This window comes from Zootermopsis nevadensis, unplaced genomic scaffold (assembly GCF_977971745.1).
Source record: "Zootermopsis nevadensis isolate Lab colony 2312 unplaced genomic scaffold, Znev_1.0 Znev_ptg000010l, whole genome shotgun sequence".
Classification (NCBI taxonomy): domain Eukaryota; kingdom Metazoa; phylum Arthropoda; class Insecta; order Blattodea; family Termopsidae; genus Zootermopsis; species Zootermopsis nevadensis.
This window is the reverse complement of record NW_028259142.1, coordinates 15,088,442-15,113,374: the sequence shown is the minus strand read 5'-3', so window position 1 is coordinate 15,113,374 and position 24,933 is coordinate 15,088,442. Positions and strand designations below refer to the sequence as shown.

At 36.2% G+C, this 24,933-nt stretch overlaps 2 protein-coding genes across 6 annotated transcripts in view; both read right to left on the bottom strand.

The window, feature by feature from the left end:
* Positions 1-12,461, bottom strand: part of LOC110841516 (TBP-associated factor 4) — a 46,155-nt gene extending 33,694 nt beyond the window's left edge. The window contains exons 1-3 of one of the 2 annotated variants that reach the window (XM_022087141.2): positions 8,994-12,461; positions 4,631-4,825; positions 1,492-1,587 (exon numbers count right to left, since the gene is read on the bottom strand). In XM_022087141.2, coding sequence (XP_021942833.1) covers positions 1,492-1,587; positions 4,631-4,825; positions 8,994-10,301 — 1,599 coding nt within the window. In that variant the 5' untranslated portion in view covers positions 10,302-12,461. The remainder of the gene's footprint in view (positions 1-1,491; positions 1,588-4,630; positions 4,826-8,993) is intronic. The other variant, XM_022087142.2, reaches the window with a different exon arrangement.
* A 1,755-nt stretch (positions 12,462-14,216) lies between these two features.
* DEF8 (differentially expressed in FDCP 8 homolog) lies at positions 14,217-24,449 on the bottom strand. 4 transcript variants are annotated; one of them, XM_087346587.1, is made up of 8 exons: positions 24,173-24,449; positions 22,379-22,691; positions 20,706-20,870; positions 20,523-20,567; positions 18,906-19,147; positions 17,512-17,733; positions 15,935-16,185; positions 14,217-15,056 (listed from the first exon to the last, which is right to left on the bottom strand). In XM_087346587.1, exons 1-7 carry the CDS (start codon positions 24,359-24,361, stop codon positions 15,967-15,969), a joined length of 1,395 nt encoding a protein of 464 aa, XP_087202713.1. In that variant the 5' UTR covers positions 24,362-24,449; the 3' UTR covers positions 14,217-15,056; positions 15,935-15,966. The 4 variants fall into 4 exon arrangements, with proteins under 4 accessions (XP_087202713.1, XP_021942731.2, XP_087202715.1 ...); XM_022087039.2 differs by having other exon boundaries at positions 14,217-16,185; XM_087346589.1 differs by having other exon boundaries at positions 14,217-16,185; positions 24,155-24,264.
* Between the last annotated feature and the right edge of the window lie 484 nt (positions 24,450-24,933).

Here is a 24,933-nt window from a genome sequence, read left to right as displayed (position 1 = left end):
AAGTAAAAAAACAAAGCTGTCCCACTATATGCCATGTAGGTGTGCCCCAGAGCCGGTCTGGATACAGAGGCTAGAGAAATAATCCTCTGCCCATCAGGGATCAAACCCGTCATCCAGTCTGCAGTCAGTCACTATACTGAGAGTTCAATGAATGCTCATAAAAAGGTTTTCAAAATAAAGCATTTTTTCCATTCACAGGAACAGACCACAATAAATTATGGTGCAACATGCTCATCAAGACCACTTCATTTTCACAGAAACCAAATTTCCCTATCCATCAAACTTTCAAGATCTTACACCACAAGACATATGGCTGTGGGAAAGGAGCATTTTTTGCCATCCCTTACCAACACATTTTCAAGACCTATAGGTAAACATACCACATTTACTGCATGGTACACCATATTTTGTATGCATTTTTCATCTCTCCTATGCATGCTACATACACATCATCCACCTTGATTTGATCACTTCAATGCCAAGTCTTCACAAAGTAGAATATCTGGTACCATCTGATGGCAATGATATGAATGTCTTTACACAAAGGTAGTTTCAAAACCTTACCAACTATAAGTGAGCCTTCAACATGACAGTCCTCTTGGGAAATCCTATAAGTTTAGAGTGCAAATATGTTTTATGGAGGTATAGTCCACGACTGTAATCTTGAGACTTGCAGGGTGAGGAAGTGGGGTGAAGGAGGAAAGATAGCGTCTGCCTTTAACACTTTGGACTTCCTGCATTCCTGGCAAGTCTCAAGATTACAGTCACGTACTGTACATACTTAGTATTAGTTTTTAGCCTATGCCACACTAGAATAAAAATGGGGGAAGGGATATTATGAACTATGAAATACAATTGGATAAACAGAAACCACAGCAATTCTAGCTGCACAAAGTGATGTTAATGGATAAGTTAATGCTACTGACAAACCTTGAACTACCAATCACTAACATAGCAGAAACAAATCTGGCTCCACTGCTACACCATACTTAAACAAGTATACGATAAAATTATGCTTTTTATTAAAAAGAATATAGAATCATCATTTCCTGACAAATGAAGAAAGATGGTCAAAAGAAAAACATAATTAAACAATTCCCTGGAAAATACTTCAAAAGCAGTAACTATTACAATTTTGTTACCAGTACCAAAATGCACACAAATCATCCAGCTCTGTAATTTTATACTCTATGAACATGCAAGTTTGGAGCTATGCAACAGACACCAAATGTTGATAAGTTTTTGGATGTACAGTGATCCTTTGTGGTGACTGCTAAGAACTGATTTAAGATACAATACACAGTATTAGTGTTAATGCTTAAAATGTATAATTGGTATCATTCATCTGACTTTATATTCTTAAAGTGTTTATCAGAAAAACATTCTATGGGTTTTATGGGACATTATAATATATTATATATATTAGAATAAAAAAGATAATTAATTTTTTGATCTGTGTCATAAAATCCAGATACAGAGATAGGGCTATACCTGCACTGTGGCATTCTGTGTGACCAGAGCAGGTGGCTGTGTGGGCTGAATAACAGCAGCAGCAGCACTTGTAGTGGCTACGGTGACTGCACCATGCTGGAAAATATGAACAGTATTCTAAGAATTGAGGAGAAAACACCAAATTATATGAATTACAGATACGCCATTTTTAACTGTGTGTCAATGGTAGCCTACCAATGAGTTGTCATATACATCTAACCTGACAGTATTTGTAAAAGCAAGTATCTACACGGAGAAGAAGCATAAAAAATTTGGTATATTAAATTTAAACACCTGTTCATATTTGCCCAACAAAAGATATTTTGGTACACATTTGTCTCTCATGGCTGCATCTCTAAAAATATGTATTTTCAATATATATGGTAAGGCTAGCAACTGCTATAAATTAATAACTGTATTATCTGACAATCTTTTCTCTGCATAACTTCAACAAATACAGATTCCCATTAATTATATTTGTCAAACATAACCACAGCTGACTGTGTTAGTACTTATGAACATAAGTACTAACACAGTCAATTGTTAATACTGAATCTGTAGGTATGTTAATAGCATAACACAGGGAAGGGAAGGGAATGGAAAAATAATACTACAATGGATTTTACAAAAAGGAATTGTTGGAAAGACAAGTGAATTGAACTGGCTCAGTAACATTCTCAATGGTGGGCTTTGGTGTTACGGTGCCGAAACTTTTGGCTGCAACAAGTCAGTTAATACATTTCATGGTACCTAAATAAATAGTTAATTAGCATCTGTTAAGAATGTATAACTGACTGTCTATATAGCTGTTCTCATTCTCTTCCAGACCCAGGGCCATATTCACCTTTGTTTACTGACTTGCAAACTAAAGTATTATAAAGGAAGATAATTTACAGAAACAACATGGAAATTTATTAAAAATGTTACTAAACTAGGCCTACTACTAAAAACAAATTCACACATTACTCAGTAATTTTCTTTACCAAAATCAGTCGTTGGCAAGAAACATTACTTTTGCTTCAGCATCCCATAAACCATCCAGCAGATTTGATGTTCTTCATTCATCTGTACAGTTGCTTACAAAGATACTCACTGCCACATGACACGTTTTCTGACATCAGGTACCAAGTTTTCAACATATAACAATGCACTGTTACAAAAACTGTGTGCAGGCTGCACAAAACAGATCGTTTTCATCATTCTACCATTTTATGTATTATTTATTAAAAAATGAAATGGAGAAAAGTGTCGGAAAATTATACTAATTCTTTGGATACCTTCAAGATGACATAGCTAAGGGCAACATGGTTTAAATTATATGAGTGGAAACAGTAAAGGGTGAAACTGTCACCATGCTTAATTAATTATCACATCATAAATATGCAAGGTAGTGGGGTATAGTTCCATACATTCTATACTAAATGGTGGCAAGAGGTCAGCATCATACTCCAGCTGTTTTACCCTAGGAAAAGATTCCCTACATAAGTAAGGTAAGTATACTGCATAGATGGCAAAGTGAGATCCAGAGAGTCTGGATGTGGTAGCTAAGAGATAATATCCCGTTCCTGCCAGAATCAAACACCAGTTGCCAAAGCCATACCCGGTCATTACTGACTGAGCTGTTTCAGTTCATGTTTATAAGGAAAAGACAGGCTCCAAACATTCTACATGCATCTTGGGATAAATTCCAAAAAAATATGAGCCAGGATGAAAATCAAACATGTACGGAAATGTGCCTAGCATAACAATTCTGGCAAGTTCACCAAAATTTGACCCTTGACTATGTGAATGGCTCCAGCAATTTAGATCTGTCTGGGATCACAAACCATTACATGGAAAGGATGTTTGGTTAGTTAACGAGGTAATCATGGATGATACAACCACATGATGGTTGGATAATGATTCCCCAGGTAACCACAGTATGAAAGGTAACCACAATAACCATGATAAACAAGGCAGCCAAGATATCTCACCGAGGAACACAGGTAGGTCTTTATGTAATATGCACATTATTATTGTCCACTTTTAACCTAAACTGAAATATGTCAACAAATGTTTGTAAAAGTCCCCCGTATCAAATTTCATAATAATCTGTTATGTGACTCTCAAGCCATTACTTTCAGAGAGGCAGACATAACAAGATTGGAAGCATATTATTTTTAGTCAGTACAGATTGTTACAGTGTGACATCCTATTTATCAGTATGGTGTATGTAGGATTTGAGGTTTTAACGGCAGTAAGTAAGAAGATGAATGTCCTCTGGATTGTAGCACCGTGTAGTCTGGTAGAAGTTTACCAATACTTCTGATGTCCTTTCTGCCACCATCATCAGGTCAGTGATCACCATGATGGAGGCAGCAAGAACCTCTAAAACACTGGTAAACCTCTACCAGACAACATGACACAACCCAAAAGACAGCCATCTACTAGTGTCTTATATGATGAAATTCAACAGCATTTAATTCCTTGATATAGACTAAAGCAAATGTACAAAGCATTGTTCACATGTATTTGGAGCAAGCTGTTTATACAATAAATCATCATGTTCTCAAACAGAACAATTAAACAGACTATAATGAATTAAGACAAAATAACCACCAAAACAATAAAGTGAAATGCTCTATGCAAGGGGCCAATCTACTGCAGGAGTGGATTGGTTATAATCAATTTCAAACAATGAGTTCAGCAAATCACAATATTCCATATTTTTCAGACAACTCATGACATAAGTATGAACTGAAGCTTTCACAGCAACAGAGAGTAATAATTCCTTCTCAGGCTACCAACTGTGTAAAGTGGTTTAATGAAGAAAGCACTGTTTCGATGCATTAAACACTTGATGGTACCCTGAGGATGAGGATGGTTCTTGAAACAGTGCTTTCTTAAGCCACCTTACACGGCTGGTAACCTGAGAAGAATTTATTAAACTCACAACATACTTTAAAAATGAAGGAGTCTTTTTTTCTGTAATTGCCTGAAGCTGTGAATTGCCTGGAAATGGGAAATAAATGACAGTAAATTAAAAAATTCTTATACATGAAAACATAACATTTTCAGAATGGCACTAATACAAATACTAGACACTACAATCATCACACAAGGCAACCTGAAAACCAGCTTTTGTTCAGAACATACTTACAGCTGGAACTGACTGAAGCCGATATGTTGCACCAGTAGGTATAGATGCTGCTGCACTGCTTGGTGCAATGGCAGCACCCGGTGTTGTGGGTGCCGGTCCCACACGTAACAGCTGATACTGACCATTCTCAGTCTTCAGCAGCAAGTGGCCTTGGGTTCCAGGTTGAAGGCCTTGCAATGTCTGTAGCGTTATTTGCTAAAATAAAGCAAACATAACAAATACAATTCTTTCATAGCAATGCAAATGGCAAATCTTTCTTTGTTTGTATACCCTGTTGCGTACATTATATGAAATTAAAGACTGCTCAACACAAAATGCAGATATTATCAAAACACCAACATGCTGTGACACTTATGATCATCATCAGGTGGATATAGGGGTGTATACATACAGAAAAGCCACTAATAAATTAGCACAAAAAGTAAAGTAAAAGTAAAAGTAAAGTTTGTCCCACTATACGCCATGTAGGCGTTTGGGGTGAGTGGAGGTATAGCTCCTCTCTTCCTTGACCTCGGCACTAGATGGGGGTGAGTGGTCAGCATCACGCCCCGGCCGGCTTTACCCCCGGGAAAGTACCCCGGTACCCATTGTAGAGGAGGCTGGGTGGGCCCCAGAGCCGGTCTGGACGCAGAGGCTAGAGGAAAAATCCTCTGCCCCAGTCGGGGATCGAACCCCGGTCGTCCAGCCCGTAGCTAGTCACTATACTGACTGAGCTATCCCGGCTCATAATAAATTAGCACAAACATGTTTATAATTAGATGTACAATTTCAAAATAGGATCCAGTTCAATATTATTTTCAAATCTATACATAGGTCTTATAAGTGGTCTCTTTCTTTCAAATGTTCCAACCAAAATTTTGTTCACCATTTCTCATTTCCTGTACACATGCTATATGCTCACCTGTTTCATCCTCCTTGATTTGAATATTTGCCTAAGAATAAAAATTATGAAGCAACTCATTATGCAATTTTCTTCAGCCTCCTGTCACACAATCCCTCTTAGGTCCAAAATATCTCCTCAGCACTCTGTTTTTAAACTCCTTCATTTTATAAAAAATCTTAAAAAAGAACAAAAGAATGTTCATGGGTGAAGAGTGACACAGTAATTTCAGAAGCTGAGAGAGAGATGGGAAAACTTAAAAAGCAAAGAGAGAAAGAAAAAAGATTAAACAGTGGGGTCTAAAAGATTAATTTTGCAACTGCTTATGCCACACCTGTTTTCATATCACTGGCTATCCTATGGTTGCATCACAAACTTTGAAAGCTTTTATTCAATATTCTGATGAGTTGAGAAGGAATTGTTTGAAAGAAAGACATCCCTTCCAGTATTAGAGATGTGTTAATATCTTTAAGCCTCTTACAAGGTGTATAACACAAAAAATGTTGGTTTTGATAGTCTCTCAGATAGTCCATACTTTCATCACCCAAGAATGGCAAGAATATAGAAATTAGATCCAACTTACTTGTGTACAAACCTGGTGTAGAAATAATTTATGTAGTGAATGAATAAGGACCTTATGACAGGTTTCTGAATGATTCCCACAAGAGTAAATAAGTTCAACATAACATATTTCACATCTCCCTTTGTTACCGGTTTCCCCATTCAATACATAATCAATTTTTAACATCCGCATCCCCAATAAAACTGCTCCGCATATATGTCTGTCTCTTCAACAGACACCAACAGGGAAGAGTGGGCAGAGTCATGCTGTAAGTCAACACAGAGTCAATGTTGCTTAACCTGCACAGTCCAGATGCCAGCTTTCATTGCTCTTTCCTTCTGTTGTTTTCTGAAGACCCTACTTCATGCAGTATGGTGGTATCAGGGTTACATGATCAACTTACAACAAATCCTATGCATTGTTGAGGTTTCTGAGATCTAGCCACATCTTAATAGTCTCTTTCATTAACAAGCAATAAGAGACAACATTCAGGACTGTACAGGTTAAGCAACATAAGCTGTAATAACTGACCACCTGACTCCACCTACTGTTCCCTTACTGGTGTTCTCTTGGACAAGAATATTGGATTCCAAATGCTAACGGCTGTATAAACACAACAAACAGCTATGTCTCCCATCACATTCACCTAGATAATAGAGGCAGAAACAGACATTAGATATTTAACTGGATAACCACATAGGAAGAAGACTTCACTACATTCAGATCCTGAGAACACTTCAAATCTTACAAATTCGTACTTTCAAAACCCATTTTGTTACATCATGGAAGCCAAAATTGCCTGTTATATTTTCTATTACATATCTGCAATATCACATGTCTTCCCACATTAAATACTGACCACTATCAAAAATACAACAGCATCACAAAAAAACATTATCAATTTATCAATTCAAAACACAAAACATCCCAGCTGAGTTGTTGACACTCCTGCTTCATATCTGAGAGGTTTTGGTTTCAAACCTCATTCCAAAGACCAGCTATCCCGACTGCAGCTTTTTATGAGTTTCCTCAGTTTATTCAAGCAAATGATGGTATATTAGAGACTTAAAATTTGGCCTCAACCATGTCCTTCCACAACGCTTTCCATTGTTCATTCATCAATTATCCTATCACTTGACTCTACACAGTCTGAGCTACTGATTGTCATTAAATACACTATAAATCAATTTTCAAATAGGATCCAAATTAAATTAACGCCCCTTAGAACCAACTGTTATTATACTTCCTTCTAATTCCTCATCAGACAGAAGAGCTGATCACTTTCCACAGTTCTGAATGAGTAACTGTGTGTTATTTTACAGTTGGGATGGCTGTCCTAAGTACATTCACAACAGTAAAGGCATTCACATGGAAATGCTATTCTTTCCTATATAGATCAGATTTCTGTTTAACAATGCCTGTAGTCAAGATCAACTACTAAAATGAGAGCTCAATGTGTTACAATCACAAATATCCTTGTAAAAACAGCACATTCTGAACCATAAATACTACACAGTAAAATTCCTCTCAGAAATGAACAAAACCATTAACAACTTGTTTCAATATATAGTTATCATAATCCCCATAGGACTGAAGCCTATGGCTGCAAAGTAATGCAATGAATTACAGTCAAACTTCAAAGATTAAGTACTACTGATATAATACTCCAAAGTTTTAAAATTAAATATTTTTAGTTATTTTCTCTTACAAAATAACCGACACATAAAAAAAATATGGCTATAACAGACTACATGGAAGTTACAGCTTCACTAGGCAAGCTACAGATGTCAAATAGTGTTGAAGTGTTAAACACTTTAAACACAAATATTTTCCTTTTTGTATAATTTTACTAAACTGTCATTTTAATGTTACCAAGTGATATAGACTTCACATAGTAGTATAATGTTGCCATAAGTATTTCTATGTTACTAAAAGCAACTGACCACTAAATGTGGCCTATATCATCAGGCCAGAATAAAGCCCAGGCATCAGGGTACCACAGTGACTAAAGTGTTCATGATTTCATGATAGTACCTAAAATTTTCTGCATATTATTCTATTGATTATATTATCTACTATAGAAATTTGTGATTCCTCGTTGTCTTCAAGAAATGACGTCATCAACAATTTCAACAGATATTTGTTTACTCAGCATTGTTGTGTTCCACAACAATGCCGAGTAAACAAATAACGCTTCACTACCAAGCCAGTCACATTATCACTGCTCCAGAAGCAGCACGTCACATCTATTAAGTAAAATTTTAAAATTTGTGCCATGTACATCCGATTCCATCATAGTTGGCAACAACAGTATTGGCAAATAAATTTACGTGAATGTTATTTCAATTTCTAATATGCACATATATCTTCTGGCTACGAGTTTTGGAGGTGGCTCCAAAATTTATATAAAAACTTATGCAGGCCTAACCTATTACGATTTATAGTAAAATAATCCAATTTAAGAAATCATTATTGGATAATATTTTATGTGAATGTTCTTCAAACTTTGATCCTACAGGATCATACACAAATGGTGTCAAGGTTACTGTTTCTATTATGTGGTTCTTCAACACTGACTACAAAAATATTTTCTTAACATACTTCGTAGTATAAACCCATGTCAACATAAGACAAAAACAAATAAAATATTAAAACAGAGCTGTAAACTTATGTCATAAACTTTGAAATGAAAAACAGCATAATTTACCACTCTTAAAATGATTAATGTTTTATAAAAACAGAGTGATGACTGAAACCATAAAACTCCAAAAGTTTCTAAAAATGGCTGCAGTGACATATTAACTATTATATCACTATAATATTCATACCCTACAGACACACAAGCAACAATTTTACTGATAAAACGCATTTAAACTTACTAAAAACTCACAAATAATCAAGAAGACACAAAGCAAACTTACTCCTGGTTGTCCAGGACGTGCACCAACCATATGTGGAGCCCCAATTACAACTCTGGGAGGCAGTCCCTTCTGTCCTGGTTGACCAGGCGTAGCTGGTCTGACAGCATTCACATTAACAATCTGCACATTGGCTGGCAGTATTGTTGTAGAGGGGTTCCCTACTATTGTTTGAGAAGCCCCAACAGTATGCGTAATGGGTTTTGCTAATGTTACAACTCCCGACATTCCTGATGTTGTCGTCGTACCAACAGCTGTGTTCACATGTGTTCCTGTCAGGGTCATTGTGGTATTTACAGTCATTGGAACAGACACTACACCAGCACCTAGAGGAGCCCCTTGGGTAACATTTGGATTACCAACTGAAGTTTTTATTACTAAAGCTGTTCCAGTTGGTTTCCCATGTTCAATACCAATAACACCACCAATCTGTTTAGTTACATTACTTCCAGCTTGGGAATGGGTTTGAGAAACTACACTTTGAACACTCGAGGTTACTGCATTTAAAACAGTATGTGAAGACAGTGGAGCGAGGCCCAAATTGCCATTTGGGAGTGCTCCAGTTGGAAAGGCAACTCTACTGTTTATATTTACTCCACCAGTAGTAGTCAAAGTCTGACTGCCTGAGGGATAAACTATTTTGACAGCTTCATGTGACTTGGTTAGATTTGTGATATTTGATTGGCTTGCACTTGAAGTTACTTGATTTATATATCCACTAGCAGGAACTCCACCATGCAACGACGCTACAACTGTATTCACAACATTTGAATGTACAACATTACCACTCTGAAGTGTGCTTGTAGTATTGGTTTTGTTTGTATCTGAGTTTAAAAGAATATTCATAGATCCTGATCCACCGTTCGTCACACCATGTTTCTGTGTAGAGACAGTGCCCCCATTAGCTATTGCACTGTTCATATGATTTTGATTGACTGTAGCTGATGGTCCTTGCTGGCTGGAAACTGCAGGTGTCGTGGTAACTAACTGTGTCTCCAGCGATCCCACTATTGCATTGACTGCTGATTCATCGACGTCTGTACTGAGAGCTTCCTCCAAAAACTTAGCCGACGCCATTTTCTGACGAGATCTAACTGTAAACTGAACTGCGCATGCGCCAAGCTCAATTCCTACCCACAGTGCATTGCCCTTAACGTAAATTAAAAATTGAATGTGGCATAGCGTAATGTTTACAATATCAACAAATAATCTCTTCACGCCATTTAATCTTTGTCTATTAATGAATACATTCCAGCGTCCGGACACATAATTGAAAAAATGTGTTAACGTCATATGAATTACATACAACATACTACTTTAATATTATAATAGCAAAACCTAATCTTAAGCACTTCACATTCCACGTCAGCCGCCATAAACGGCTGAAACTCACAGTGCTTACAAACGTTGATTTGCAACATTGGGAACGCTTAGTTAACCGGGATTGTGTATCGAAGACCTCGCCAAACGATAAACAAGTCACTACTATTACTTCAGAGTAGGTCATGCTTGTCACAGTAATCTTAAACATGAATAGAGTTGATCGTTCTTGTCACTTTAGTTTACCAGAGCCAACAAAATCGTACAAGAGAAATTCCTTAAATACCCATGTCTTTGAGAAAAATTGAACTCGAATTTTTTATCGCAAACCACGACGCAAATTGTTTGATTTTAAGTATCTCTGCTTTATCAGACATAGTTGGGATTCTAATATGAGACCAAGTTTGGCATGACTGGTAAATTGTACTACCTACAAGTAACGATAATGTAGTGATATCCTCCCCGAGAGCTGTGATATATCTGTGATTGTTCTGTTCCTGTTTGTGTATGACAAAAATTATTACATTATTGGCATACTTTCTCCCCCTTGCCCCCCCACATAAGGTCTTTTAAACACACAAAATCTGCCTTGTCATCCTTTTCAGCTCAGCCGATTTTGACAAAATCTGACGTGCAAGACACTTTCGAAACCAAATGAAGACCACGTCATTTCCATTTTATTTACTGGGCTTGCTATGGCAAAGAATTCAAGTTATACTGGCCACAAACACAGTCATGTGTGAAAATATAGATTCATAACTATTTGTTGTTATACTATTATTTCATATTATTATTATTATTAATTGCTAACAGCTTTATCGTTGCAATATATCTCACTTGGCAAATGAATAGTGGTTATCTCTCAGCCTTTCAGGAGCATAATATTCAGTACCATGGCATAATGCACCAAAATATATATGCAACATCATCAAATTGGGGCATCATAAAACATCGAGCTCATCAAGGTTAGGCATTTGTTCCTCTGCTTTTCCTCATATATATTGATGATCTACTGTGAACTCTCAGCCTAAACCCATACTGGTAGGACTTGAGGTTTTCACTGTGGTATCTGAAAAGACTGTCTGCTCGGTTGTTGCGCCAAGTAGTCTGGTAGAAGTTTACCGACATTTCAGAGGTCTTTGCCGCCTCCATCTTCAGGACAATCACCCATAATATATCTTGCCATCAAAGACATTTTAACATCTTGAAGCTCAGAGTCAGAAGTACCTGAATTTATGACCTACCACCCTGAATAACACCATCCATCCATCCTTATCCAACATATTACTGAATGTGCATGCAAGAAGACTTTTTACAATACATTTACATCAAATAAATATGGTGTATTTGACAAAATGTAATATGAAATGAACATGCAGCCTAAGAGCATTTTATGCAATAATAATTAACACATTAATGATCAAGTCTTGTTAATGACATAAGAAAAACCTCCCACAGCCACAAGTAACATAGTGTGACGTGTTGCCGTGAGAGCAGCATAACAATGTCAATAAACAGTTTAGTTGTCTTTTTATTGACATTGTTGGTTGGAAAGGGAGAGTGTTGAAGGGTGGTTGGAAAGAGAGTGTGTTGAGAGTAGAGTTGTTGGAAAGGAAGTGTGGAAAGAACAGAGCTGTGAATCGGGCGTAAGAGAAGTGTGCCGTGAGAGCCGAGAGAGTGGAGCTAACGAGAGGTCTGGTGTGGCGCTGAGAAAGGACGGGTCGGCTACGTGTGAGGCACTGGGTATGTGGACCGTGGCGGCTGAGGAGCCAGTGTGTGTCCAGTGGGGTGCTACGGGCCGACGCTGAGTATGGACAGGTCGGCTGCGTGAGCAGGCAATGGGTACATGTACCGTGGCGGCCGAGGAGCCAGCGTGTGTCCAGTGGGGTGCTACGGCCCGATGTGTAAGCGAAGAGTGTGAAGAGCGCCAAACTCGAGGGACCAGACAGACTCGGAGGACAGAGTGTGTGTGTGTGCAGAGAACAGAGACACAAAGTGTGTTGTTGTTGTAGAGAGTTGACTGTATGTGCAGACCTCTGTAACTGATTTAATTTGACGTGAATAAATCAGGGTTGACAATCAAGGTCGTATACCGTCCCACGTTACAATAGCTAAGTGCCTCCTTACTACTTCCTCACCATGGAGGCCTGTGTTCAACCCCAGAGTGGTCTTGTGAACTTTATACGGATAAAATGGCACATGGGTTCGCTTTTCTCCAAGAATTTTCAATTTTATTCTGCCAGTCATTATTCCACAAATGATCCATAAAATAAATACTTGAAACAAATCAGTTATTCTGCTGTATTGGTCATACAAAGAAATGTGGTGTCTGCAACTTTTAACCCTTTCATAGTCTGGATATGGCATGTTTCTCATGTTATGTCACAACTGACTGCCAGTTGGGTTAAAACATTTCGTATAATATTGGACAAATAATTACAGCAGTGGATTCTCACATCTCTGATAGTATTCTGACGTCTTATTCAACACTCAAAGCTGGACACCCCCCCCCCCCCCCCCCCAACCACACACAATTAAAACTGTTGTATTTTCTAATTAATTGTAGCAGATACATAATAAAATCATCATAATCATAAGAGCTAAATAAGCTACTGATCAGATAAATCTATATGAAAAGTCATTTCAAACACAGGAATATGATACTTATATGTTATGGTATAACCAACAAACATACCTACTGTTATTTTTCCTTGGATTTTCACAGCCAGAGTCTAATGTATCACCTCAGCTTTCAAGTTAACTGCATCGAGTTTTGAAGGCATTCTGAACATTTCAGCAACCAGTGCAGTTGCCATCTTCAGGGTGAATGTCTGTGGAAGGAAAAGGGACTCATTATATTGGTCTGGAATTGGCAGTTTGGTGGAAGATGTGTTATGTGACAAGGAAAGTACAGGAGAGGGGAAGGCCCCATTGTTTAGAAGGAAGGTGGAGAGAAAGAAGTGGAAGAGGAAAGAGTTGAGACCATGCTTCGATCTGTCTGAAACCATCTACAGAGCTGATTCATAAATGCCTGGCTGCAAAGGCCTTTCTTAGGCATGTTCACAACTAAAATTTGCAAAAATTGTGACTTATAGCTTTCCCATGTCTTTCTGTCTGAGAACTACTGAATGAATTTTCATTAAATGTGATATTGTGGAGTTATACTGAAGTTCTTCACATATTTTCAATTTTGGTTATAATCAGGCAACAACAAGCAATTTACAAGAAAACCTACATGCATTTCTGTGTGTAGAAAATAATGAGTGAGGATTGCCCAGCCAGCTGGCCACACAACTACATTTGGAGATACTTAGAGGAAATCATCACCCAGCCAGACAGATGACCCACGACTACTATGACATCACTAGCATCATTTGCAAAAGTCAATGGTCAAATTCTGGTGAACACACCATAACTGTTTGCTATGTGTACATTTCCTAACTTGTTACATTTCACTTCATTCTTAATTATTTCAACATAAATTTAATTATCAATAGAACTGTTGCCACAATCTTCACCACTATTTTTACTAAGATAACAGCTGGAGTATAATTCACACAAAATATCTATTTGTGGTCAAAGAGACTGTGAACATACTTTCTTTCGTCCATAATGGAATCTGACAGGAATTTACAAGCTTGTTAGAAAGGGAGTTCAAAAACAATGTGAAAGCATGACAAAATTACTGAAATAATCATTACTATATAGACGATACATTCAAACAACTCTGAAGTACTCAGAAATGATGGCATACATCATGAAAAGTGCTCTAGCACAAGACATGGGAATTCTCACAGCCTGTACAATGTGTTGTTAGCACAAGTTTGCCAGACCACCGAGCAAGAGTTGTGAGTAGGAACAACTGCCATGACACCAGGTACAGGTACAACATTATAACTCTTTAAGCACTTGTTATTTCAATGTTTCATTTATGTCCCATTCCATTGTTGTACAGCAGATACAGTGATAAAATGTGATAAAACCTGACATACAGAAACAGGTGTATTTTGACCTGGAATAAAATAGTAGTACTGTCCAATTTGGGATCATCACACAGCCAAGAACAACATATTAACTACTGGTTTAATGATCATGTGCAAAGGAATCTGTTATGGTGATACACTACAGTGATAATGGAAATCATGTAATGATGTTTCAGATTTCAGCAGAACAGTAAACTCATGTAAAAATGCAAGGATAAATCTCCTCTGAGGAGAGGAGTTCTGTGCTTTATCCACTTTACCTATACTGAATTAAGGGTGTTTGGACCCTAGGAACTGGATATTCCAATGAAGACAAAAATCCATAAATCAAACCCTGGATAATCAGTCCATTGCCAGCCACAGTATAATACAGACATGGCTTAGATAAAGAAGAACAAAAGTTATAGATTAATGGTCTGGAGGTAAGGCATTGGCTTCTCATGACACAACTTCTAGGTTTGATGCTATTTTTCCATGCCTTCTCCTTCTTTCTCATATTTGACTAGGCTACAAAGCTGTGAATGCTGGAAACCAGAACTCCATGTTATGCTGAGGGCTCCACATGCTGATTATCACCTACAATGTCATCCTAATTGTGGAGTAAATGGAACTTACCCTAAATGTGCTACTAAATGTTGATGTTAAAGCAATTCTGCTTTGTATTCAGGAGGTCCTGGGTTCAAATCTCTGCCAGAAGGATGGGTATCCTGACAGGTTTTTCATGGTTTTTCACACTCTCTCCAAGCAAGTGCCAAGACAGTACCTTAAAATAGACCATAACCAATTTCTTCCATATCTTTTACAGTTCATCATACTAACATTTTATGATTTTTAATTTAGACTGATGGAAATATTGTCATTACAAAACCAAGAATCATTCTAAAGGTGTTCACAACACAGACATGGGTTAATTTCAACAGGGGCCAATGAGGTGAGAGAGATCACACAAATTAGGGGGAAAAAAGATTTTACAACATATCAATATAGAAACAGCAACAACTTTATACGGCATGACTTAGGAATTATGTACTGTGAATGCTGATGTACTCATATTATACAAGGAAGACAAGTTATATATAAGAAGTCAGGCAGTAAACCAACCATACATATTAAATTCAGAGTCTTTGATGATGCACTGAATGTCATAAGGACCACAGTGTAACCAAAGTATTGGTTTATATTAACAATTTCATGTCAATTTCTATATGAGACATTAATATGACAAAAGCTGTAATACATGTGGAAAGAGAACCTAGACTTTATGTCATTTGCAAGGCTGTGTTGGCATGCACACATGCCAAGAAACTGTATAAAATTATCTGTTTACAAACTTCTACAGTTTACATCCTACAATTTTGGTAATATACAAATGGAAAATAAACAGTAACTACAGAAGTTCTTATGCACATTAAATTCATATTCACATGTTTAATATTGCAGAAATTCTTAGTTTTTTAATCTTAACAATAGCTGGAAATCTGTGACACTCATCTTCCATACATGTCTGATCAAAATTACTGAAAAGAAAGATTTCAAATCCAAGTCTTATATGAATCAAAGCAAATCTAATAATATACGGTTCCAAACTTTAGTGTTCATGGGGTGAGAAACAGATAACCTTCCTTCATCCTCAACTCTTACTTGTGCACAGCTATCAGGAAAATATTGCAACTTCAACTTGAAAAATTTTCTTCATTTGAAGTACTGTCCCTGCGTAAAGACGCTCGTTTCTGTATACGAATGCACCTTGGACAATGATGATTCTTTTTAGTCCAACAATTTCGATGAAACACAGCACAGCACTTCTGACAAATGGCTGTAGCCGAGTCAAAAGGGAAAATAACTTCATCATCATCACATAATTCACACACAAAGCCTCTCCCATAACATAACTGCAACAGAAAGAGACATACAAATAGCCTAAGACTTATTGCATTAGCTTTGGTACTATTGTGTGCACACCTAAACTAGTAAGAACAGAGTTTTTACACAGAAAAATTAGGTTAGAACTGAGAAAAACTACAGAGTAACACAGGCTTATGGCATCATTTATGTTCATGTATGTCCATATCCCACAATAACTTTTGAAATACTTGGCAATTTTTTGTGAATTTTATAAAACAAATTTTATTTTGATCCATACAAACAATTATGAAGTATGGAATAATTTTGGGGGGTAATTCATCAAACAGCCAAAAAATATTCACTTTACAAAAGAAAGTTGTTAGATTAATGGCTGGTGTAAAACCTTGAAATTCATGTAGAAGTCTATTTAAGAGATTAGAGACCTTAGCTCTTCCTTGTGAATACATTAATGAACTTTATTGTAAATAACCAAGAACTTTTTCAAACTAATTCTGCTGTACAGTGACAACACAAGGAATAAAAATCAGCTTCATAGACCAGTTGCCAACCTCTCGTGTTTTCAGAAGAGTTCATATTGTGCAGGGATCAAAATTTTCAACAGTCTAACATGAAGTCTCATAAGTCTTGTAAATACAAAGGCACAATTTAATGCAGCATTAAAAAGATACTTCATTACACACTGTTTTTACTCGATGAATTTCTATTGTTTACAAATAAGTGATCATTTATCTTCTGTATGTATTGGGTAGATTTCTTTGTAACTTATCAATACTTTAGGTGAACCCTTTGTTTGTATTATGTGAAATTTATATAACAGTATGAATTGTACTTTATAATATGTATTGTATTACTATTATGACTTTTTCCATATCATATTGTCATCTGACTATATTATGGATCCATGGAATGTAATAAAGATGTATGTATGTATGATTTGTGCATGAAATTATACCTTTTTTCGAGAATAGGTATAGTTTGTCTTCGTTAAACTTCACTGTTTATACACCACACTGCTGGTGGCATAGTGAACCTGTCAGCTCCACAAATGAGCACTTTCAGCACAAATCACAGTGACAATAACACATTATATTATGCATGACTGCCAGACCAGCAAAGTGGAACCCAGAAACTTGCATTTCATTTTCAACCACAGCACATATCTGGAATGCAATGTAGCAGATAATGCAGAAACACAGACATGACTTTGAGTAACATGCTGAGCCCACATTGCAATGTGCAAGAAACATACCATACTTATAAATAAAAAGGTCCAAGCCCAAAGCCAAAGTTAAACTGAAGTTTTCTAAGAGTGTGTATAAACATAGCAGAAAATAGGTGTGACCTGCACTTACTCTGCAGTCCTCTTTGATGTGCTTGATAAACACAGCCTGCACCTTTTCTAAATACTGCAGGAGCTCACCAGAGTGTACATCAATGAGGTCTTGCAGACTGAATGAGTCAACATTTTCCACAAAATGCTGCCGTTCTTGAAGTTGCCATAGGAGACGACTCTCAATGGCACTCTTACATGACACAAAATATTTCTTCATTATGAGTATATCTTCTCTTATTTTCTGAAATAGTAAAGCACAGAAACATTAAGTGCTCATTTCTTTCTCTGCTATTCAATATTCATAAATACACTTTAGTGATTCATTCATTCTTAATTTATTTAATGGTGCATTTTCAACAGAAAAGGTTAAATACTGTTGAACAAAATGGAAAGAATGATAGTCATCATTGAGAAGAAAAGCATTTGGAAGCAGGCACCTGTTATTCAGTACCACTTTGCCAGACTGGGGAAAGCAATAAACACTTGAATCAGAACAGCTATTAACCTGGCTGAGATCCACTCAGATAACAATCAATAACAAGTCTAGAGTGTCACTGGTACACCAACCTGCACCAAAAATTGTGAATGAATATGCCAGGTAACTGTTACCAAGAAAAATCATATATTCAGATAAATTTAAGCTATAGAAGAAACACAGCACTGGATACCATTCTCTTCTTCCTAAGACTTCTCTGGTTTATGCAGATATCATATGCACAAAAAATTGGTATTTCATTAATTTGTATATGGAATAAGTCAATGCACAAATAAACACAATAAGTAAGTATAACAGAAAAAGCACAAACAAGAAATTCCATATAAATATTCCAAAGATGAATCCATATACATTTCACATTCCTAGTGTCTATCATCTTACTGAAGCCAAATACAGATTTCATGTAGTTATTTATAAGTTAAGGACGCAACCTTAACAGCTGAAACAAATATTTTGAAGATTTAGTAAGTGGTGCTACTCTCACTCCATGAGGTAGTGTGTCCGCCATATTTTTATTTTCAACAGTAGGAAATTAAAACATATGAGGTTGCAGTGGCTTCCAAAGGCATAATATTCGCACCAGTTTTCATGGATACTGGTCAGTTGGTTCAAAAGTAGTTAAAGGGTACATACACCAACAGAGAATGATAATCTCACAAGCCTATTTTTGTTATTTAATAAAGAAAAGTAGATTAAAAAGTGATTTGCTTTCGAGTCAAAACAGTCAAATATTTGACCCACATAACAAGACATATGGAAGGAGCAAAATATTTATTCAGTAAATGAATAAATAGATAATCATAAATAAAAATTATTAATCACCTTAATGCAACTGATCCCATAATTTGCTCTTCTGTACAATCCAAAAGAATACAGATACCTGAAAGATAACCATGAAGTTGGAATGGCTTTCATACCTTAACTACACTAAGTTCCTCTACAAAGCCAAACAGTCTGGGGTTAAGTTGCTGCAGATTCAACACAGGTCGCTTCTCCATGAGCCGAAGCAGCTGTTTTGATGCTCGACACACTCTCCGTTCATCAAAATCCCAATTATGCACAACTCTTGAAGGGATAACAGCTGTTGAGTTCCAATGGCAGGTGGGGCAATAGTATCGCCCATCATAGTCACACAGACGTGGTTCTATCCAGCTGTTCTCTGTTAAATGTAAAATGTATGGGTCAGTGTCATTTAACAATCTGTTATGTTACAACTGTTCTGTTGAAAAAGTCTAAGAAAATGTCTTTCTCCCCCTATTTTACTTACTGCTGAATACTATTCTGGCACAGATTTTCTTTAAGTTAAAACATATAGCCAAAATCATCCACCAGTTTCTCTAGTCACATTAATTTCTTCTGCCATCTTCAAAAATCAAATTATATTTTCTCACCACTGCATTCACTCTTTTTACATTGCCATTAGTCCTTGGATGGCTGTATTGTTCACTGACTGTAACACCTCCCCTTTAAGTCTTAAAATTTCTTAACCCTTACAAAACCCACATTTTACTTATTGTTTCCTCTCCATAAACTTGCTATAATTTGTACTGTAAATGTTAATACATATTTCTCAAATTTAAATAAAAACTTAATGTTATGCTATAGCAATTTTATCAAACATACTTTTGGTACATAAACAAGACACTGTACCAATGTTTTTAGTCCCATTAACAGGTTAAACAAGAACAGAAAAACTGAAGGAAACACAGACAAGTCCACTGTAAAGAAAGAGCAATGACTGGCTTCCCAGGAAGAACAGGGTTGAGAAAATTATAGAAAGAGAAGCTTCAAAAGAAGTAGCAAATATTATTACAAAAATCAAATCAATAAAAATGATTAGATGGTTAGAACATGTAACAAATATGGGGGAGATGAGAAATGCATACTAAATTTTAGTTGAGAAAGGCTTAAAGGAAGAGATAACTTAGAAGATTTTGCCATAGATGGGACAAAAATATATAAATTAATTTTGTGTATGTTGGTGTGGGTTTCAAGTGACTCAGGATAGGGTTCAGGGTGAAATCTTGAGAACACAGTGATGAACTTTCAGGTTCTATAAAATGCAAGGAATTCCTTGACATTTCAGTGACTTCCAACTTCTCAAGAACATTGCTCCCCAGAATTAGAGTTAGGAAGGTGTATTTGGACATTTTAAGTCATTTGGTTAACCTTACTGAATTGTCTTAATGTAATGAAAACGTCATGGGAGCTGGAACATTTGAAGTTTTAAAACATCTGACATATTACCTGCACAATACAAAACACAATTCAACTAAATTTATAAGATGGTTGTCTTTTGTGACGTTGCACCATGCAGTCTGGCATAAATTGACTAATGTTTCAGAAGTATTTACAGCCTCCATCATCAAAGTGACTGCCAGACTATATGTTGAAACATCCAGAAGTCAGTCATCCTCATACTCATTACTGTGAGAACCTGTAATCTCACCAACTAAATCTACTCCCTAATGCAAAGCTTCCATATCCAAAAAGAAGCAAACTGCATTTAAATAATGTCCATTATTTTGCTATACCTGATGTAAATGGCCGTCCAAAACATGACAATCCTTTTGGGAAAGCTATGGAAAAAGATGTAATTTTTACATTAAATTACAGAACAGATATATCAGTAGTTTAAAACAAACAAGTGGTAAATGAAGCAAGAATGAAGTATAACTCATTCCTGTTCAGAAAGAGACAGGTTTGACAATACTTACTGAATGTGATATGTGCTTTGCACTCTGCACAACGGTATGCCTGGGCAGATAAACCTAGCTCTGGGCAAATGTCAATAATATATGTCGGATTTTCAGAAGCTTTCACGTGAGCACACAGCCGACACACCTGTGCAAGGCACTTCACATGGCAGCTATACTTACAGTCTGAAATGCCATAAGAATGCAAGAGTTCAGTTGGGAAGGAAATAAGCAGAAGAGATCAGCATGTACAGAAATCATCACCTATTCTACAGTCCCTAGGATACTTTTTGCATCTTATTTGCATCGCCAAAAGTAACTTTTGAATTGGCTGATGCTTATGGAACATGCCAATATCATTTGCACCAAAAGAAGTCTAGCACGTAAAACCTAAAGGAACCATATTTATAAATTAAAAATCAAGTAGTCTTCGCAAAAAATTTCCACTGACAGACTTCCAATAGGTGAAAGTAACCAAATGTATACTCAAATGCAGTTCAGATCATTATAACATTGCTATTTTTCTACATAAAAAATTTGAAGACAAGTTTATAACAACACTGCTATTTTTATACATAAAAAAGTTGTACATATGTTTATAATCTGTTGCCACAATAAATTTCATGTGTAATTAGTAATGATATAGCTATTACAATGCAGGACACCCTCATATAAATAAATCTCAAGTGCACTGCCACATAAAATCAACAGTTCTAATAAAAAAATATGTTCTGGCTGACTTTATTTTAAATTATTATGGCAAATATGCAAATTTTTAAACACACATTATTATGTAGATTTCAGGGCTTTATTCTGAATGATCCTAGCTTTGTTACCACCTGAGAATCTGAGCCAGTGCTTTATAAGTATAATTTATGACAGGAAGTTAACAACTGCAGTGGTGAAGCAGTTTCAAATGGTCAAAGTCTGCATGGAGTAACTCATGAAAACAATAAAAAACTGTAAGAGCTGGTCCCTGGGCAGCATTCACACAGAGTACTTCCTACTTGCTAGATGGATTCTTATAATTGTGCATCCTGCTTCACATTAAAGTGGCACAAAAGTAACACAATGATAAAAACAGCTATACCTGTATCCAAACACCATGCCATGGAGGCATAAGGGAACACAAATGTGAATTTCAACAAATTCTTTTTTAACCTTGGTGCTAGATCTGGGATCCTTAACTCATGGCCCACTGATGCATTTTGTGCTACATTTGTAAATTTATCTCTTGTATGATAAAATATATTTACTTCATACCTGAAAACATGCTTTCTTACTATCATCAGTACTTGACAGTACCTGCTTCCCCGAGTAACTGTTAGGCTTAATGAAAAATGTCAAATCGAGAACCAGGACATGTCTTACTGATACACATTTGGAGGGATGCATGCAAATTTCAGACAAAAACTAAATATGATATTTAAAGTTTAATCAGTATCAAATGTCAGATTAATGACTGTAAATGGCATGAAAATTCAATAAATCATCTTCATTAATAACCTGGAACCTGTGGATAGGTAAGGAAAGGTAAATGTAGCTCCATGTCTTGAAAAATTGAGAACCTCTGTGACAGATGGAAGAGAGGTCAGTTTCATGTTCATCATCTTCCCAGGGACCTCTTGGGCAGAGAGGAACTACCCTAACATTTCAGCAGCATAGAACACTAGTCATATGTTGTACAATCTTACCCACACACTGGTACCATGAATGCACCACACTCCATATCACACCACAGCAACGATCACAATGATACTTGGTTGTTGGTGCAGGCTGTGATTGTATTATGAAGTGATGTCCAAGTACCACTCTCACTTCATTGTAGTTTGGTGAAGGGCAATCCTTTTCCTGTTCTTTCACTTCCTGCAGCCTTAGCCTTAGTTCAATGAGCCGTCGAACCAGCCACTTGCGTTCCTCAGAGCACTCTGGGCTCTCTAGGACCATTTCTTTACATTGCTCAACAGCTCTTGATAAATCAACTATCGAAGAAAGTGCTATGGTTTCCTGTGAAGAAAATGTGAAGTTTAATTAGTTTATGAAGTAAAGTATTCTGGAAAAAACTTATGTCTGCTTTCCTTTATATAGGTCCACAAATAAAATGAGTACAGCAGGAATTATAAGTTAAAATTACACACATAGCTTGGTGATTTATCCCTGTATATAAAGTCTACTAGTACACAGCTCTGCTGTCTGAATGTTATAATATGTGACCTTAAAGTAGAATAAATTCAAATACATCAGAATAATCAGAGAGATATCATCAAAATAATGCATGCTGAGAGAATACCAAAAATCAGCACTTAAATACCAACCAGGGGGAAAACAAAACAGAGTTCAGCCCAAAAAAAGATGGAAAGACCAGTTCTTGAAAGAGCACTGAAGAATCACAGGCTTAATAAGCCTAATTAATACCAGTTTAAGAAGAAGACAATGTCTGATACTGTTGCCATGTTCACAGTTTTTACATACAAATTATAATGCCTAGTAATTTTCATGATTTATCTCAACACTAAATGCTACTTACCACATGTAATGGTTCAGTAGTTCTATAAAATTAGAAACAATTTATTGTTATCCCATAAATCCTTCATAGCACAAGCCAAGGTTGTGGAACATGTCATAATATGAGTATGAACACTTAGTACAACAAAATTCAAAAACAAAATTATAACTACATACTTATTATAGCTTTTTCAATAAATATTTACAATATTTAATAATTTTTAATTGAAGTAGATTCTTCTCTTGAGTAGAAGGGCTGAGATAAAACATAATCTTTCTGTGCTGGCCTAAATAATCATGATTTAAACTTTTAATGCCATCTGCAAGATTTTGATCCCTGCATAGTAAGGATCATATGTGGTCATTAAGTCTTTGTTAGTAGTTGCAGCAGGGCCATGTTGGTACTACTGACAATAGGATATCTAACAGTATGAAGATGAGGTAACCAAATTTGACCTCCTGTATTTAAACAAATAATATATTTATTTCACAAGCTTGGGCACAAACTTCTTGCTATAGAAGCAGCAACAACTTAAAAATCATCACTGCAACTATAAATTAAACAAGTTAGAAAATGTGTGCATAGCATCAGTAATTCACAACTTCTGCCAAAATCTGTCCTAAGTGGATGGTCCCAGTGACATCACAGTTGTCCAGGTGGCTCTGAAATCCAAGATAACCATAGTAATCGTATCACCTATGGGAACTAAGGTAGCATGGGGATTTACAACCCAGCCAGTTTAACCCTCAGAAATGCATGTATGATGTCTTTATGTAAAGTACAAATTACTGTCATTTGATTTTAACCAAAACTGTGTTGACAAATTTAGTTCAACTCCATATTATCAAATTTAATTTAAATAAGTACAGCTGTTCTCAAGTTGTTAGATGCAATCATGTGATAAACAATAAGAAGTAAAATATGATGAATGGCAAAGACATAATACCTAAGGTACATTAATTACCCTTATTCAGGATCATACCTCCGCAATGGTTAGGTAGTTTTCTGCTGTGACTAGACTAGCAGGAATGACAGCTTTTCCTTCCGACGTATCATCGCCCGAAACACATCCAGAAGTTGAAGATGAAGGTGTAGAAGCAAATGTTCGATTTCCTACAACGGATTCATCCAAACTGTTATCGTAAATAGCTTTATTATTATCTCCTTCCATGTTTATAAACACATGTTAAATATGTCCAAGAAAAACCCAATCACCGCGGCCAACACATTTGCAAATCGATGTAACATATCTAAATATTTACTGTGCTGCTATCTATCCATTTGCAACAGATGAAGCAAAGTCTGTGGGTATGAAAATAACGATGACTCAGTCGGTAATAAATTATCGTTTTAATCTGACTGTTGATAGCGCGCGTGCATAAATTTACTAACATATTATCTACTTATGTAATGATGGTTTGATTAAGGAATAAAGAAGTGGAGGGAATGTGGAAGAAAGCAGCTGCTCTCTCAATTAAGACACTGTCCCAGCATTCATTTAATGATTGAGGAAATTTTATTTAAACACATTTTAAACAGCCAAATTAGTTCCATGGGATGTGGAATTCAAGGATAATGTTTTATAGCACTTCTATACTAAATAAATAAACTAATTTCAATACAAAATAATAGTTTCTGTGGTAATTAAAGTACCCAACACAAATGAGTATGTGCAAATGCAAAGTGGAATAATTTTTTCTGGGAGAATTTTTATGAAGAATAATATGCATTATATTTGGGCAA

What these genes read in the sequence shown, in the direction of transcription:
- DEF8 (XM_022087039.2), bottom strand. Translation starts at nt 24,361, where the DNA reads ATGGAAGGAGATAATAATAAAGCTATTTACGATAACAGTTTGGATGAA. An exon ending in TTCATGGTACCAGTGTGTGG is followed by an intron (nt 20,871 to 22,378) that starts GTAAGATTGTAC and finishes ATGGCATTTCAG; the next exon opens with ACTGTAAGTATAGCTGCCAT. An exon ending in AGGAACTTAGTGTAGTTAAG is followed by an intron (nt 17,734 to 18,905) that starts GTATGAAAGCCA and finishes TTACTATTTCAG; the next exon opens with AAAATAAGAGAAGATATACT.